Raw genomic sequence first — 13,308 nt, forward strand, 5'->3', positions numbered from 1 at the left:
ATGAGTGAATCAGTGAACGAGTACAGGCTCCTCCATAGTCACTTGGGTTCGTCTGTTTATCTTCATGACTCAAAGAATAGGAAAAAAAATCAGTCCTCTCAAAGATGCTTCCCCCCCAGCCATCTTCAGAGTGGGATTTCTGACAGAGCTTGAGAGGCCACCTGAGGATGTAGAGAAGGATACTGACTTGTGCTAAGTGCCTCCTGTGAATTGTTTTCAGCTCTCTCTCCCACACAGATGGATAATTGCCAAACAGATGTAGGTATATGTCAGTCACCTACCCTCAAAGAGGCATTTATAATGGATTCATTCGTTAATTCTTCCAAGAATTAATTGAGGATCTACTATGTACCATGTACCATTCAAATTTATTCAGAAATAAATAAAACCCTGCCCTTCCCTTCACTGCCTCTCACTGTAGAAATACAATCAATACATAATGAGATCTACTCATTATTGGACCCTGGGCTTGGCCTTGGGTACGTGGAGTTGATTAAAGATGCCCTCCAGGGGCACTCGGGGTGATGAGAGGGTAGTTGGAAGACAGTAGCATGAGTCACTGAGGGTCCTAACAGGTGAGTGCTTAACAAGCCAGAGAGAGCAGGTTTCACAGAGGCTTGCTGAGAACTCATGACCCAAGAGCTGAGGTTTAACGGACTAGACAAAGAAGTGGGGGAGGGGCATTTCAGGCAGAGTCAGTAGCGTGGGCGAAAGCACAGCTGCGTGAGATGGCGCGAAGGATACAGGATGTTTCACTGGTGTTGTTCGTTCGTGCTTATACAACCGAAATGCGAGGCGGCATGTCATGAAAATATATATATTTCATCTGTTCAAAAACGCTTTCACGTTTGCCTTTGCTTTTCTGATCTGGAATATTGGGGCTGGAAGGACTGTTAGAAACCAGCCAATTTTATCTACTCGCCCTGGAGAGGGGAAGGGCCAGGGTCAAGTTCACACAGCTTAGAATCTGGAGGAGGAGAGCAGGGTGATCAAGGGAATGTTTTGGGAGACTGTACAGAGAATATCTCATACTTTAATGGAGGGAGTTTGGTGGTTTCACCATTGCCTTGTATCTAACTTTTCAGGAAACAAGCCTCGCATCAATAACCAGGATGCTAACATTTCCTGAGATCTACTACTTGCAAGCCATTATGCTCAGTGTTCTATAATGCAATCTCATTTAATCCTCCCCAAACCCTCTCAGTTAGGTGTTAGTGACCCAATTTATAGACGAGAAAACCAAAGAAGCACAAGTGATATACCAGTGACACCCAAAGGAAAGATAGTACAGCCATGACTCAAATCCATGTCTGCCTGACTCAGTGTTCACTAGCTTTCCTCTTGATGAACTGCTGTAGCCTTCAGCTGATCGCCCAGGATTTGGCCCCCATTCTGATCTGATCTAAAGATGATTAAGAAAGTTTGAGCTGGATGGGGAGTGAGTAAGTCTCAAAGAATTTCTGCATTTTTACTTTATTCCCTTGACATCATCTTGAGAAATAAAATAGGGTCGAGAAAAGATACATTATAAGTAGATGATTACTTTAAAAGAAAAAAGGTTTCATTTTCTATAATGGGACCTCCTTAAATAGGTCATCCTACATCTGTCTAGTGACAAAGAGATAACTATAGACATATATAGCCAGCTATATATATATATATATATATATATATATATATAAAATATATTCACATCTTTATATATATATAAAGATGTGAATATATTTTTATACACATGAATACCTACATACATGTATATAATATATATTATATACATGCACATCTTTGTTGTGCATTTATCTGTTCCTAATTGTTCATATGTGTAAACTTATCTCTTCATTTGATTCTGTGCTGGGATCTTTCATAACCTTCTGGGAGCTTACCTAGGAAAAAAATTAACACATAGATAGATTCATCTGTAATCCAGTGACAGAATCCACACCTCACTGTCATGTTGGCACTTTTCTTTCTCTCCCCTTCCTGCCAATCAAACACCAATCTTTCCACCCTGTGGCGTGTCTTATTTCTACCCCATTAGCTAACTACTCACTTCAACTGCCCTAATCTCAGGTCTCATCTTCTCTCTCTTAGGCCAGGGCCTCCTCAACCTCTGCACTATTGAAAGAAATAATTCTTTGTTGTTCCTGGCTAGGAACAACAAAGCATGTAGGATGCTTACAGATTTCCTGGCCTCTACCCGTTAAATGCCAGTAACACCCTTTCCCTACTTGTGACAATCAAAAATGTCTCCATTACCAAATGTCTCCTGCAGGGCAAAATTGCCCCCAGTCGAGAAGTGCTGTTCTACACGATTGTGAATAGCTATCTCACTGGTCTCCCAGTTTCCAGTCTCCTTACCACATACATCCAATGTGATCTCACCACTCTATTGCTTAAAAAAAAAAAAAAAAAAAAAAAGTCTCGGATCCTTAATGCCTAAAGAATAATCATGCCGTTTGAACTATGGTTCTGACCTATGTTATCATCTTATTCTCCTGCAGCTCCAGTGGCCATCCCCAGTCTGTGAGAGAGTGGGCCTGCAGTTTTACTGGAAATAGCCCCAGGTGGGAGGTCTTATCCCATATATTTGCCACTGTGTTGTGTATTCTCAAGCGAGTTTATCTTCCGAGCCTCCACTTTTTCATCTGAGCAATGGGTATAATCCTCTAACCAACTGGGGAGCTTGAGCATCAGTAACTGTAACACAAGGTAGAAAATGCTAAAGCTCCTAAAGTAAGGGTTGAGATGAAGTAGTCTGGGAATTCAGAGGGTAGAGTGATTCCTTCTGGCTGAGGCTACAGACGGGGAGATCCCAGAGGAGTTCACCAAGGAGATGGCAGTGAAGGTAGTCATGAAGTCTGCCTGATAGTTCAGCTTACAGATGTGGGGGTGAGGAATAACAAGGAGGGCGGCATTCCAGGCACAGGAAATCTCAGAACATTAAATAGGAACAGTGAGTTCCCATGTGGTTGAATACTTAGCATGGTGCCCTATCGTAGGCTCACAGTAGGGTTGGTGGCATGGATGGGGGAAGCATACATTTTGAGAAGATTATCTCAGAGGCATACATTTTGAGAGATAAGTTAAGCTATTGATGAACATGAACTGTCAAACTTCAGGACTTTCCAGCTTACTCAGCGGGGAGGGGCTTTGTTTCCCACTGTGCGTTAGTTATGATAGAAGAGAACAGTGAAGGAGATGAAATAAAGCCTGGGAGATGGTTCAGAGTGTATTCAAATTATCATGGTGAAAGGTAATTGTGACTGGGACATAGGATGGAGAGAAAGAAAGGTTGGGGAAAGAAACTATTTTGTAGATCAAACTGTCAGGATTCATGATTTCTCAGCAACTTTGGGGAGTGTTGGCTACATAGTGTGCCTCCAAAACCATTTCAGGATTTTCTGTGATCTTGGTCAAGTCACTTCCACTCCTCTGTGCCTGTTTCCTTACCTGTAGCACCGAGGGTTTGGACTATTTTCTAATAATCCCTCCAGCTTACACATAGTCTGAGGCCTGAAAGAAGATGTCCCAGAGAACTTGGAGACCCAGCCCCTTTCCCTGCTAGCTGTCACTCAGCAAATGGCCAGGAGAACACCCAGTGGATCAGCAGGCCTCAGCTCCCCTGGGGCTGGCTGTCGGGACCAGACACAAGTGACGAGAAGGGAAGGACATTACTTGGGAGAATATGCATGTTCACAGCTCTGAGGATTAAAGGCCCATGTTCTTATCACTGCCTAACAGAGTATTATAAATCCATTCTTAGAATGCCAAATCCTTTTGTGGCCTGGCCGTTGTGAGGGAATATTAAAAAGGCCAAAGACAGAAATAATCAGTTTCCGAATGACACATTGTCAAATAAAGCATTTCTCACGTTATCCCTTTCTTTCCTTTCTCTGGCTCCTTCTCCTGTGCCTGGATATTTTAACCAGAAAAACAGATTAAAATGGGGTCAGGCTGAATGGAGTTCTAACCTTGACTTTTCAGAAGGCTCTCTCGGTGTGGTGGTTTTGGGGGTGCTTTTTATTTTTCAGCTCTGTGTGTTTTTCAGCGTTTGATATTGTGTGTGTAAGCAGACCAGCTGGAGGCACAAGCATTGCAATAAAGGCGGAGCAGCAAAGAGGGGCCAATACAAGGTCTGATCAGGTACCCTCTGGATGCTGGGGTCAGATTTACATTCCTCTGGCAAAGCCTGGGCAAGATTTTAGGCTTCTGGATGTTTACTAAGTACCTTCCTGGGTCGAGCACTATGTTTTAGGCTGGATAAATGAAAGCTCGGAAACTAGAGTGGGAAAATGGTCAACCAGATGATTAGGTGGTAGCAGTGTAGCCGGATAACCATGGGGTTTGTGAGGGAAGAGAGCACAGCCTCCTCCCAACGTGCAGAGGCAAAGGTGCTCGCTGAGGAAGTGATGTCCAAGCTGAGATGGCTGGGTGAGTTGAGATGAGCAGATGAAGAAGAGTATATTAGCTTCCTACGGCTGTCATAGCAAATTATCACAAACTGGGGGGGCTTAAAACAACAGGAGTTTATTCTCTCACAGTTCAGGAGGCCAGAAGCCCCAGATCAAGATGTCAGCAGGGTTTGCTCATTTGGAGGCTCTGAGGGAGAATCTGTCCCATGCCTCCCAATAGCTTTTGATGGTTGCCGGCAATCCTTGGTTTTCCTTAGCTTGTAAATATATCAATCTAGTCTCTGTCTTCACATGATCATGTGTGTGTGTGTGTGTGTGTGTGTGTGTGTGTGTGCGTGCGCGCGCACGCGTGTATGTCCTCTATTCCTTTTTTTAAAGTTTTTGTTTTGTTTTGTTTTTAGTATATTTTCTTGGCCGCACTGTGAGACATGTGGAATCTTAGTTCCCCGACCAGGGGTGGAACCTGCACCCCTTGCGTTGGAAGCGCAGAGTCTTAACCACTGGACCGCCAGGGGAGTCCCCTCTATTCTTGTTTTAAGGACACCAATCCTTGGATTTGGGGCCCACCCAATCTAGTGTGACCTCATCTTAACCAATTACAACTGCAAAGGCCCTATCTCCAAATAAGATCACCTTCTGAGGTTCTGGTTGGACATGATTTTGGGGGTGGGTATTATTTGGACCACTACAGGGAGGGAATGATTGAGTGCTCTGGGCTGAGGAAGAAGCCACTGGAGAGGTGCTCAGAGTATCACACACTTTGGGAAGATGCGAATCACACAGTGCAACTCCAGGGCAGGGTATGAGGTAGGGCTTGTAGGGAACGGAGGCATGAGAAGGAAGCAGAGGCCTAGGCATGAAGGGGCTTAGGTGCCAGGCTAGGGATCTGGACATTATTCTGAGGGTCGGGGAAGGGTATGAAAGGATTTGATTTGGGAGAGAGGAATAGAGAGGCTGAAGGACTGCGGCTGGTGGTGTTGACATTTGTGGAGCCAGACTTTTAACTAGATCTGTCATTGTCTTGTTTAATCCTTAGCTTACCCCTTCACATTGGGACCAATCAGCACATTTTATAGGTGAGTCTGTTATAGCACAAGGAGGTAGAATGTCGCAGCCAACTTGTCACGGCCAACAGCAAGCAGGGACAGGGGCTCCCACGCTGGCCTGTATGCCGCCAGGATACCTGCTTACCCCATCACATCACTCTCCCCTTGACATCGCCCACGCTCACCCTTGCCTGGCTCCACTGAGGGATCTGAGACCAGTAATAGAAGGAGTGAGCTTCTGTTATTAGAGAGGTTTCTAGTAGGGAAGGTTCCAGGACGGATGGGAACACATATTCCTTCTCCTGTCTCTTTCCCACTTCCTGCCTGACAGCTCAGTGAAATCCTCAGACCCATAAGAAGGTAAAACTAATCACCCGAGGCTTGTGCTGCTTGCGGTCTCACAGAAACCTACCCCTAACCAACAGACTGAGATTTTTTATTTCTGCAACTCAGGGCCACATCTCCAACCTCGTTTGTCTTGGGCTGCCTAGAGAAAACACAGTGCACACCAGCTTTGGCTTCGGGTTGTCCCCGAGGCCAGCCGGACCTCAGCTTGCCACCCCTTGAGCCTTGGCCTCTTCTTAACTTGTTTTCTAAACATTCACAGCCGTCTCCTTACATCCTCTTTTTCCCTCCTGGGCTCCCTGCTTGCCCTGCAGCATTTTCTCCACAGACTCCACAGGGGTCTGTGTTTGCTCCTGGCGGGTAGCCTCAGTGGCTGGACGCTCTGCCCTGCTCACCTTTCCAGAGACAGCTCCTGCTTTTCTGTTTGCTTGCCCTGGTGAAGGAAGACTGCAGAGAAGAGGGGCCTCAGCTCTGCAGGAGTGGAGCAGCCTGGACCAATCCAGGTGGATGCAGATCATATTTCCTTCTTGATTTTGAGTGACTCATCTGCTTTCTTTGGGTGAAATGTTCCACTAGGACAGAGGTGGCTATGTGGTTCTCTTGAGCTCCTTTGCTTGTGCCCGGCACCCTTCAGTTTGCAAGGACCGTCACAACGGTGTTTAGATTTCATTCGCACAACAACCTTGCAGATACCATGAATGAGTATCACGAGCATCACGGGTTTACCATGTGTCAGGCACTGAGCACAACGCTCTGTGTCCAGGAACTCACATCTAACCTCCCTCTATGAGGACGCTTTTTACTCGGTTTTGCGTGAATGAAAAAATTGTGATTCAGAGAGGTTCAGCCCTTTGTCCGTGATTGCCCCATTTTTATGTGATAGCATGAGATTTTAAAGACGTCTTTCTGACCCCCAGCCTTTGCCCCTAACTATGTGCTATACTGTTCCAAGTATTACCAAGCTGATTTTACAGATGAGTGAACTGAGGGTCTCTAGGGCATCTGGGAAATTCGAGATCACATAGTGAGTAAACTTGAATTCAGAACCTTTTCCTGCATGCTCTGAGCCTACCTCTGAAGGTAGGGCTGGCCAGTGGTGCTTGAAACATCACCCGAACTGCTACTATGTCTTGGGTGAGGCCCCCTGAGCCGTTTAGGAGCCCAGCCTGGGGGTGTCTGTTTCCGTTGGTCAGTGGCACAGTGAGACCTTGATTACTGGAATTCTCTTTTGGCCCGGTTTTCACAATGAAACCCTGATCTGTAATGGAAGCTGTGTGGTCATTGGCTTAGCTGAGCTGGTGGGAGCAGGGGTCAGGGCAGGCTGGGGAGTGAGGGAAGGGAGCCTGTGTCCCAATAGGAGGGCTGGAGCCACTGGCCTGGGGTCATATCAAATGAATCAGCAGATCACTGAGCTAAAGGGACTCCCAAGCTCAGCTTCCGTCAAAGTGGGGTGAGGGAGGTGGGTGGTCTTCCTCTGCCACCTCCTTCTGGAAGCTCCCTAGGCTGGGAAATCTGTGCCTGAAGTTGCCGAGGTAATTTGAGGAGGCAGAGGTGAGGCTGGGCAGGGGCTGATTACACCTTGGGTGCTCCTGTCCCTTCCCACCACAGGCAAAATTGTGAAGCCATGATGCAGTGAGTCTGAATCTCAGCAGCACTTCCTGGGTAAACAGCCTCCCGTCTCTGGGCCTCTTCCCTCACGTAACGTAGGATAACGATGCCTTGTGTGCACAGGTGTAAAGGTAAATGACAGAGCACTTGTAAGTGTTTGGTCCAGACTGAGAAGGATTTAGGGACCCAAGATAAGTTTTGCAGAATGAGCATTCAGGGGCAGAAGGTCAATCATTCATTCATTCATCCATTCATTCATTCATTCAACATTAAATATACACTTGCTGAATGCTGTTGGCAGTAGCCTTAGCTAACAGTCTGTGAGCAGTTGCATGTGTCCACATGGCACTAAAGAGTCTGCAGGCATCTCACTTAGCCTCACAATGAACCATTGAGGTGACCCTGAATACTGCCCTTATTTAACCAATGAAGAAACCAAGGCTCTGAAAAGTAGTGACCTAGTGAAGGTCACACAGCCTCTTAAGCAGTAGAACCTGGACTAAAACTGTGTCAATCTGAGGTCAGCTCTTCGCCTCTATGCCAGATATAGCTAGAGGGCTCTGGAAGCAAAGGATGGGGCTTCCTGCCTTCCAGGAGCTCCCTGGCGGTGCTTTATGAGCTCATCCAAGACTGCATGGGAACCCAGGGAGGCTTGTTGGGATACAGTGGGGGGAGGGAGGAGTGGTGGTGGTTACCTGTGGACAGATTGGTGAAGCCTCATCTTTCCCAGGTCATTTTTGGTCCTGGGTCTGATCACAGGGTCAAACATCCATAATCAGGGTGGGCAGAAGGCCCAGGATGAAGGACTCTGGAACCAGGCAAGGCCTGCCCCTCGCAGCGAATGAAACAGCCAAAGGGGAGAAGATAGAGGGCTGAGTCAGGCGAGGCAATTTCCCAAAGGGTATCCATGGACCAAAATTAAAAGCTTCTCTGAAGAGTTTGCCTCGAGATGTGCCCCCTGAATCCTGGATTTGAAAACAGTGTTTTCCTTTTCCTTCTCGGGATTCCCTTTTACTTTGTACACTCTCACCATCTTTCCCACTTTTCCTTTCCCTTCCTTTGCTCTGTAGAATCACTACGCTGTCAAATAGCCACTGGCTATGCAGTGAAGAACTGGGTTCAAATCCCTGCCTTACCACATCCTGGCCTTTTATTCCCAGTTGGACCTAGGATCAAAACCTGTGTGACTTTAAGCAAGTTACTTAACCTCTCTGAACCACCTTTCCCTCATTTCATTTATGGAACAGAAAACTATTACAGAGGATTGCCTGCCTTAAAGATTAAATAAAGTAACATTAAGTTGAAGTAGTAAGGAGAGGGCCTGCTACTGTTTTATTGAGTGATCGTGTTCTTCCTGCCTCCTTTTTCTCTTCACTTATCTTTCTTATTATCTCTTCTGTCCACACTCCCCGCTGTCTCTTTCCTTTCTTATCTCTGGTGTAAAAAACTGACAAGTAATACCACATCACACATGATTTCTAGACGTAGAGCAATCTCTGTTGTATGCTCTGTGGAGGGAAAAAAGGGTTTGTTCTTGTTTTTCTAGGGCTCCAGAGGTACTAAACTATGCATACACACACACACACACACACACACACACACACACACACACACACACACACTTTTTTTTGAATTTTACAATTTTATTTATTTTTTTATACAGCAGGTTCTTATTAGTTGTCCATTTTATACATATTAGTGTATATATGTCAAGCCCAATCTCACACACACATTTTACATACACTTGTAGCTTTTTTTTTTTTTTTTTTAAGTATATTTATTTTTCAGTTCTGACATCCAGAGAAACCTTCCTGGGGATCCCACAGTAACTCACTGCCAGAATCAAGGCGGGCTCTCAGCCATACCTGCAACCCTGGTCACCTCTTAGCCCCCTTACCACCCACTGCCCACCCCCTGGGGAGGTGATGAATTCTCATTTAGTGAGTTGAAGGACTTGCAAAAGAAAATCATCATTTTTTAATGTAGTCAGCAGGACAACTGAGTCATTTTAGTAAATAATGTTCTTCTTGGCCTAAACGGGTATCCTTTCCAGCGGTCACCCCTCCACCCAAGATATTCTATTCAGGGTTAGTTAATGTCTGTCATCTTTCCTAGATGTTATACAAGTCGTTTTCAGAAATTGTCCTTGCCTTCAATATGATCATAATTAAGGAAGAACAATCAACCACATGGGTGTGGTTGAAAGAACACAGGCTTTAGAGCTAAAACACCAAACCAAACACACACACACACACACACACACACACACACACACACACACACACACACACACACAGAGTGAGGCTTAGAGCTTGCTCTGCTATGCACCATCCGAGTTCTAGAGTCTCTTGATTTATTTGCCTCTCTCCCCCTAAACCACAAGTGTGATCCTCCCCAAGTGTATGGATTACACATCAGGGACTCAACAAAGTGGCCCCGAATCTCCCAGGCAGAAAGCACAACGTATAATGAAGTGAAGCAAGATAACTGAAGGGGCTACCCCTGTTCATTGGAGATGCTTCTGGCACAGAGTGAAAGAAGGGAGGCGAGGAGAATACAAACCTTCCACCTCCAGCCCTTGACAGGTTCTGTGGGGAACACAGACGTGCTTTGGAAATACCCCTGCCCTTGAGGAGTTCACAGAGCAGGATATTTCAGGAGTCTCATGAATCATGCAAGATCCATCTGTACACACTTTAGCCCGTTTTAATTTAATGTATGGTGTGCAGATTCAACCAAATATTTACTGGTTGGAAGTGTTAAAAGAAAATAAACTTCCGTATGCCTTAAATGTCTGATTAAGGGAGCCCTAGAACAGTGCATTTGTTCATTCATTCTTTCAACAAATATTTATGAAGCGCCTAATTTGTCCCAGGCCCCCGGTTGGGAATCAGTGTTTATGATAATAAAAATATACATTATGCAGAAATCGTTTGACCTGACAACACTATTGTATATTCCCAGTAGGATGGAACAAAGGCTGCTGTCTCTTGAGCCCTCAGTGGACTCATTCTAGACATGAGGAAGCAAGGCTGACAGGGTGTGAGCAAATGTCCTGGGGTCACTCAGCTGGTGGAAGGCAGATTCAGGACTCAGACACTGTGTGTGAAGCCACAGCCCTGACTCATCCCAGTGTTTAGCAGTCTGCATCACTCTGGCGTGACCGTTTTCCATCTCACTTGCTCCTCATGGCGACCTTCTGAAGAAGGAAGGGCAGGGGTTCTTACTCACCCTTATGCGAGTGAAAAACAAGGTTCAGAGAGGTGAAGCAGTTTGTCCAAGGTCACACAGCTTGTTGGTGAGAAAGCCAGGTTTGGAAACGGTGTCGCTCTGAGGCTCTGAGAGCCAAACCCAGGGATCTGGGCCGAGTGTGGTAGATGGAAGACCCCCTCTGGCACTCCGGCCCAAAGAACAGTGACCCATTTGCTTGTCCTTCTTCCCTCCCACTCCAGGGTGGCCTCATTGCACTGCTGCTGCTGCTGTTGGTGTTCACTGTGGCGCTGTATGCCCAGCGGCGCTGGCAGAAGCGTCGCCGCATCCCCCAGAAGAGCGCCAGCACGGAAGCCACTCACGAGATCCACTACATCCCCTCCGTGCTGCTGGGTCCCCAGGCCCGGGAAAGCTTCCGCTCCTCCCGGCTTCAGGCCCACAATTCCGTCATCGGCGTGCCCATCCGGGAGACCCCCATCCTGGATGACTATGACTACGAAGAGGATGAGGACCCACCCCGGCGGACCAACCACGTCTCCCGAGAGGATGAGTTTGACAGTCAGGTGACCCACACCCTGGACAGCCTGGGCCGACCAGGGGAAGAGAAAGGGGACTTTGAGAAGAAAGGTGAGTCTTCCTTGTTGCATCCCACCTTCCAGGGGGGCATTTTGGGGAGCTGGGAAGAGGCACAGGAGCTGGGAGGCTAGGGACACAGGAACTGTCTTCTGGGCTAAGCCATTTTTGATTTATGGCCAACTTCCACTGGGTTTTCAGAGTTTGTTTTCTCTGATTCTTCAGTGTTGATGGGAGGGAAAAAAAAAGAGAGTGTCATTGTGCTTGGAATTGGAGTTTTGAGGAGCATCAGAAGTTATGTAGTCCAACATCTCTCCAGTGTCTCTTGATTACCTCCCTTGATGGCCTTCTCACTACTCAGGAAAGCTCTCATATCATTTCCAGACACTGCTATTGGAAGGTTTTTCTTTATACTGAGTTGCAATCTGTTTCCCTGGCCCTCTATGTCAGAAAGTGAATCTGAATTTTTCCTCTCCAAGGCAGCTCTTGGGAAATGTAACAAAAGGAAAAGAAAAAACTAAAAGGTACCCTGTAACTTTTAGAAATCAACCTCAATAAACAATCCCAGTTTCTTCAGCTACTCTGCTGTGACATATTTTGAGACATTTCACCCTTTTGATCACTGTCCTCTAGATGAAGATTGTAATTTGTCATGTCCTGTAGTGTAACACCAGAACTGACAGACGCTCCTCTTCCTCAAGGTGGGAATGCTCCTGTGCTGAGAAAAAAGCGATTCTCACCTCCCTCTTGCTAGCTGTTATGCTTCTGTTGATGCAGTTTGAAGATCACATTTGTTTTTTGTGGTTTTTTTGCAGTTATTACTGGCCCATAGTTGGCTTTTTTGATGACTGAAACCTCTCACTCTTTTTCATGTGTGCTGTTGCAAAGACCCATTCCCTTTGTTCTGTTGGAGGACAACTGATTATTTGGACATAAGTGCAGGATGTGTTTATATTTGTCTTTACTAAGTGTTATGGCTCCAGCTGGTTTATAGATGGAATTTGGCTATTTTTTCCTTTAGCTAAATACTACAAAAGTACTGTTCTGCTTTTTTCGCATATTGCCTTTGTGTTGCTGGTGATGGGTTAAAGGTTTGGCCTTGAGGTCCCAGTGCTAGAACTACTCTTCTTTGTGAGCCGTGAGGAACCATCATCACTGCTTGGCCCAGTCCTGGAGCTCTGAACTCGACATTCTTTTCTTCCGCATCTAAGATCTTTCCTCTCAGATCCATGTTTCCGTGATACTCAGTGGGCAAATAGGAACACGGGGGGCTTCTTAAAAAGGAGGCATTTTTGTTAAACTTAGAAACCCAGGGAGGGAAAAGAGTGGTAAACAAGCGAGAGTACAGGTTTTGGAGTTGTCTGGACCTGGGTTCCAATCTCGTCTCCTTTGTTTGCTGGGTGACCATGGAAAAACGGGAATTCAATCCTCCAAGTCTCAGCTTCCTCACTGAAGGATTTTTGGAAGGATTAAATATAAAAATAAAATGTGTGTACAGTACCTAATGCAGGGCCTAGTATCTGGTATGTGTTGAATCCCTGAGAGCTGTATTTGTAGACCTCAGGCCCTTGGTCTTTCCTGGGCCTCTGAGACGCTCCCCAAGCCAGCTCCTTATTCTTCGCCAGTCTCCCTCTAAGCGCCGGCCACCACGGTCTGCTCAGTGCCCTGGAATGTCTGCGTCATTTCCCTTCTCCGCCACGATCTCTTCTGTCTTTGACCTGTTGGTTTACTGACAGTTTCCTCAGTCTTTGCTTTCTCAAGCATTATTCACCTTTTTTTTCACGTGACTTCTCATCTTGGCACAAGAACAGTCTGCATTTATTTCGTATCTTCCCATTGTGTAGTACCTGCCTAGCACCGTGCCTCACGTGTCAAGAATGTCCAGTGAGTGTTGGACAAGAAAGATCACCGTAGAGAGTGAGGTTGTTTGGGAGCAATGCTGTCAGCCCAGAGCGCCGTGCCTCTCTTGTCTCACGGAGAAAGTCGCTTGGGTAGGACACAAAGCATCTTCCCGTTTGCTTAGATTTGGACGTCTGCAGCCTAATTCACTGAGCCTCACTGTGTGTATGTGGAACGTGGGTGAATGAGCACCCAGTCCGCCCATCTTACAGCTT

General features: G+C 46.3%; 1 protein-coding gene across 5 annotated transcripts in view; it reads left to right on the forward strand.

Moving 5' to 3' along the window:
* ASTN2 (astrotactin 2) overlaps nt 1-13,308 on the forward strand; it is a 911,658-nt gene that overhangs the window by 210,417 nt on the left and 687,933 nt on the right. For all 5 annotated transcript variants that reach the window (XM_059071227.2, XM_067040875.1, XM_067040874.1 and 2 more), the window contains exon 3: nt 10,864-11,248. In XM_059071227.2, coding sequence (XP_058927210.1) covers nt 10,864-11,248 — 385 coding nt within the window. The remainder of the gene's footprint in view (nt 1-10,863; nt 11,249-13,308) is intronic.

Source organism: Kogia breviceps, chromosome 8 (genome assembly GCF_026419965.1).
Source record: "Kogia breviceps isolate mKogBre1 chromosome 8, mKogBre1 haplotype 1, whole genome shotgun sequence".
NCBI classification, from domain to species: domain Eukaryota; kingdom Metazoa; phylum Chordata; class Mammalia; order Artiodactyla; family Physeteridae; genus Kogia; species Kogia breviceps.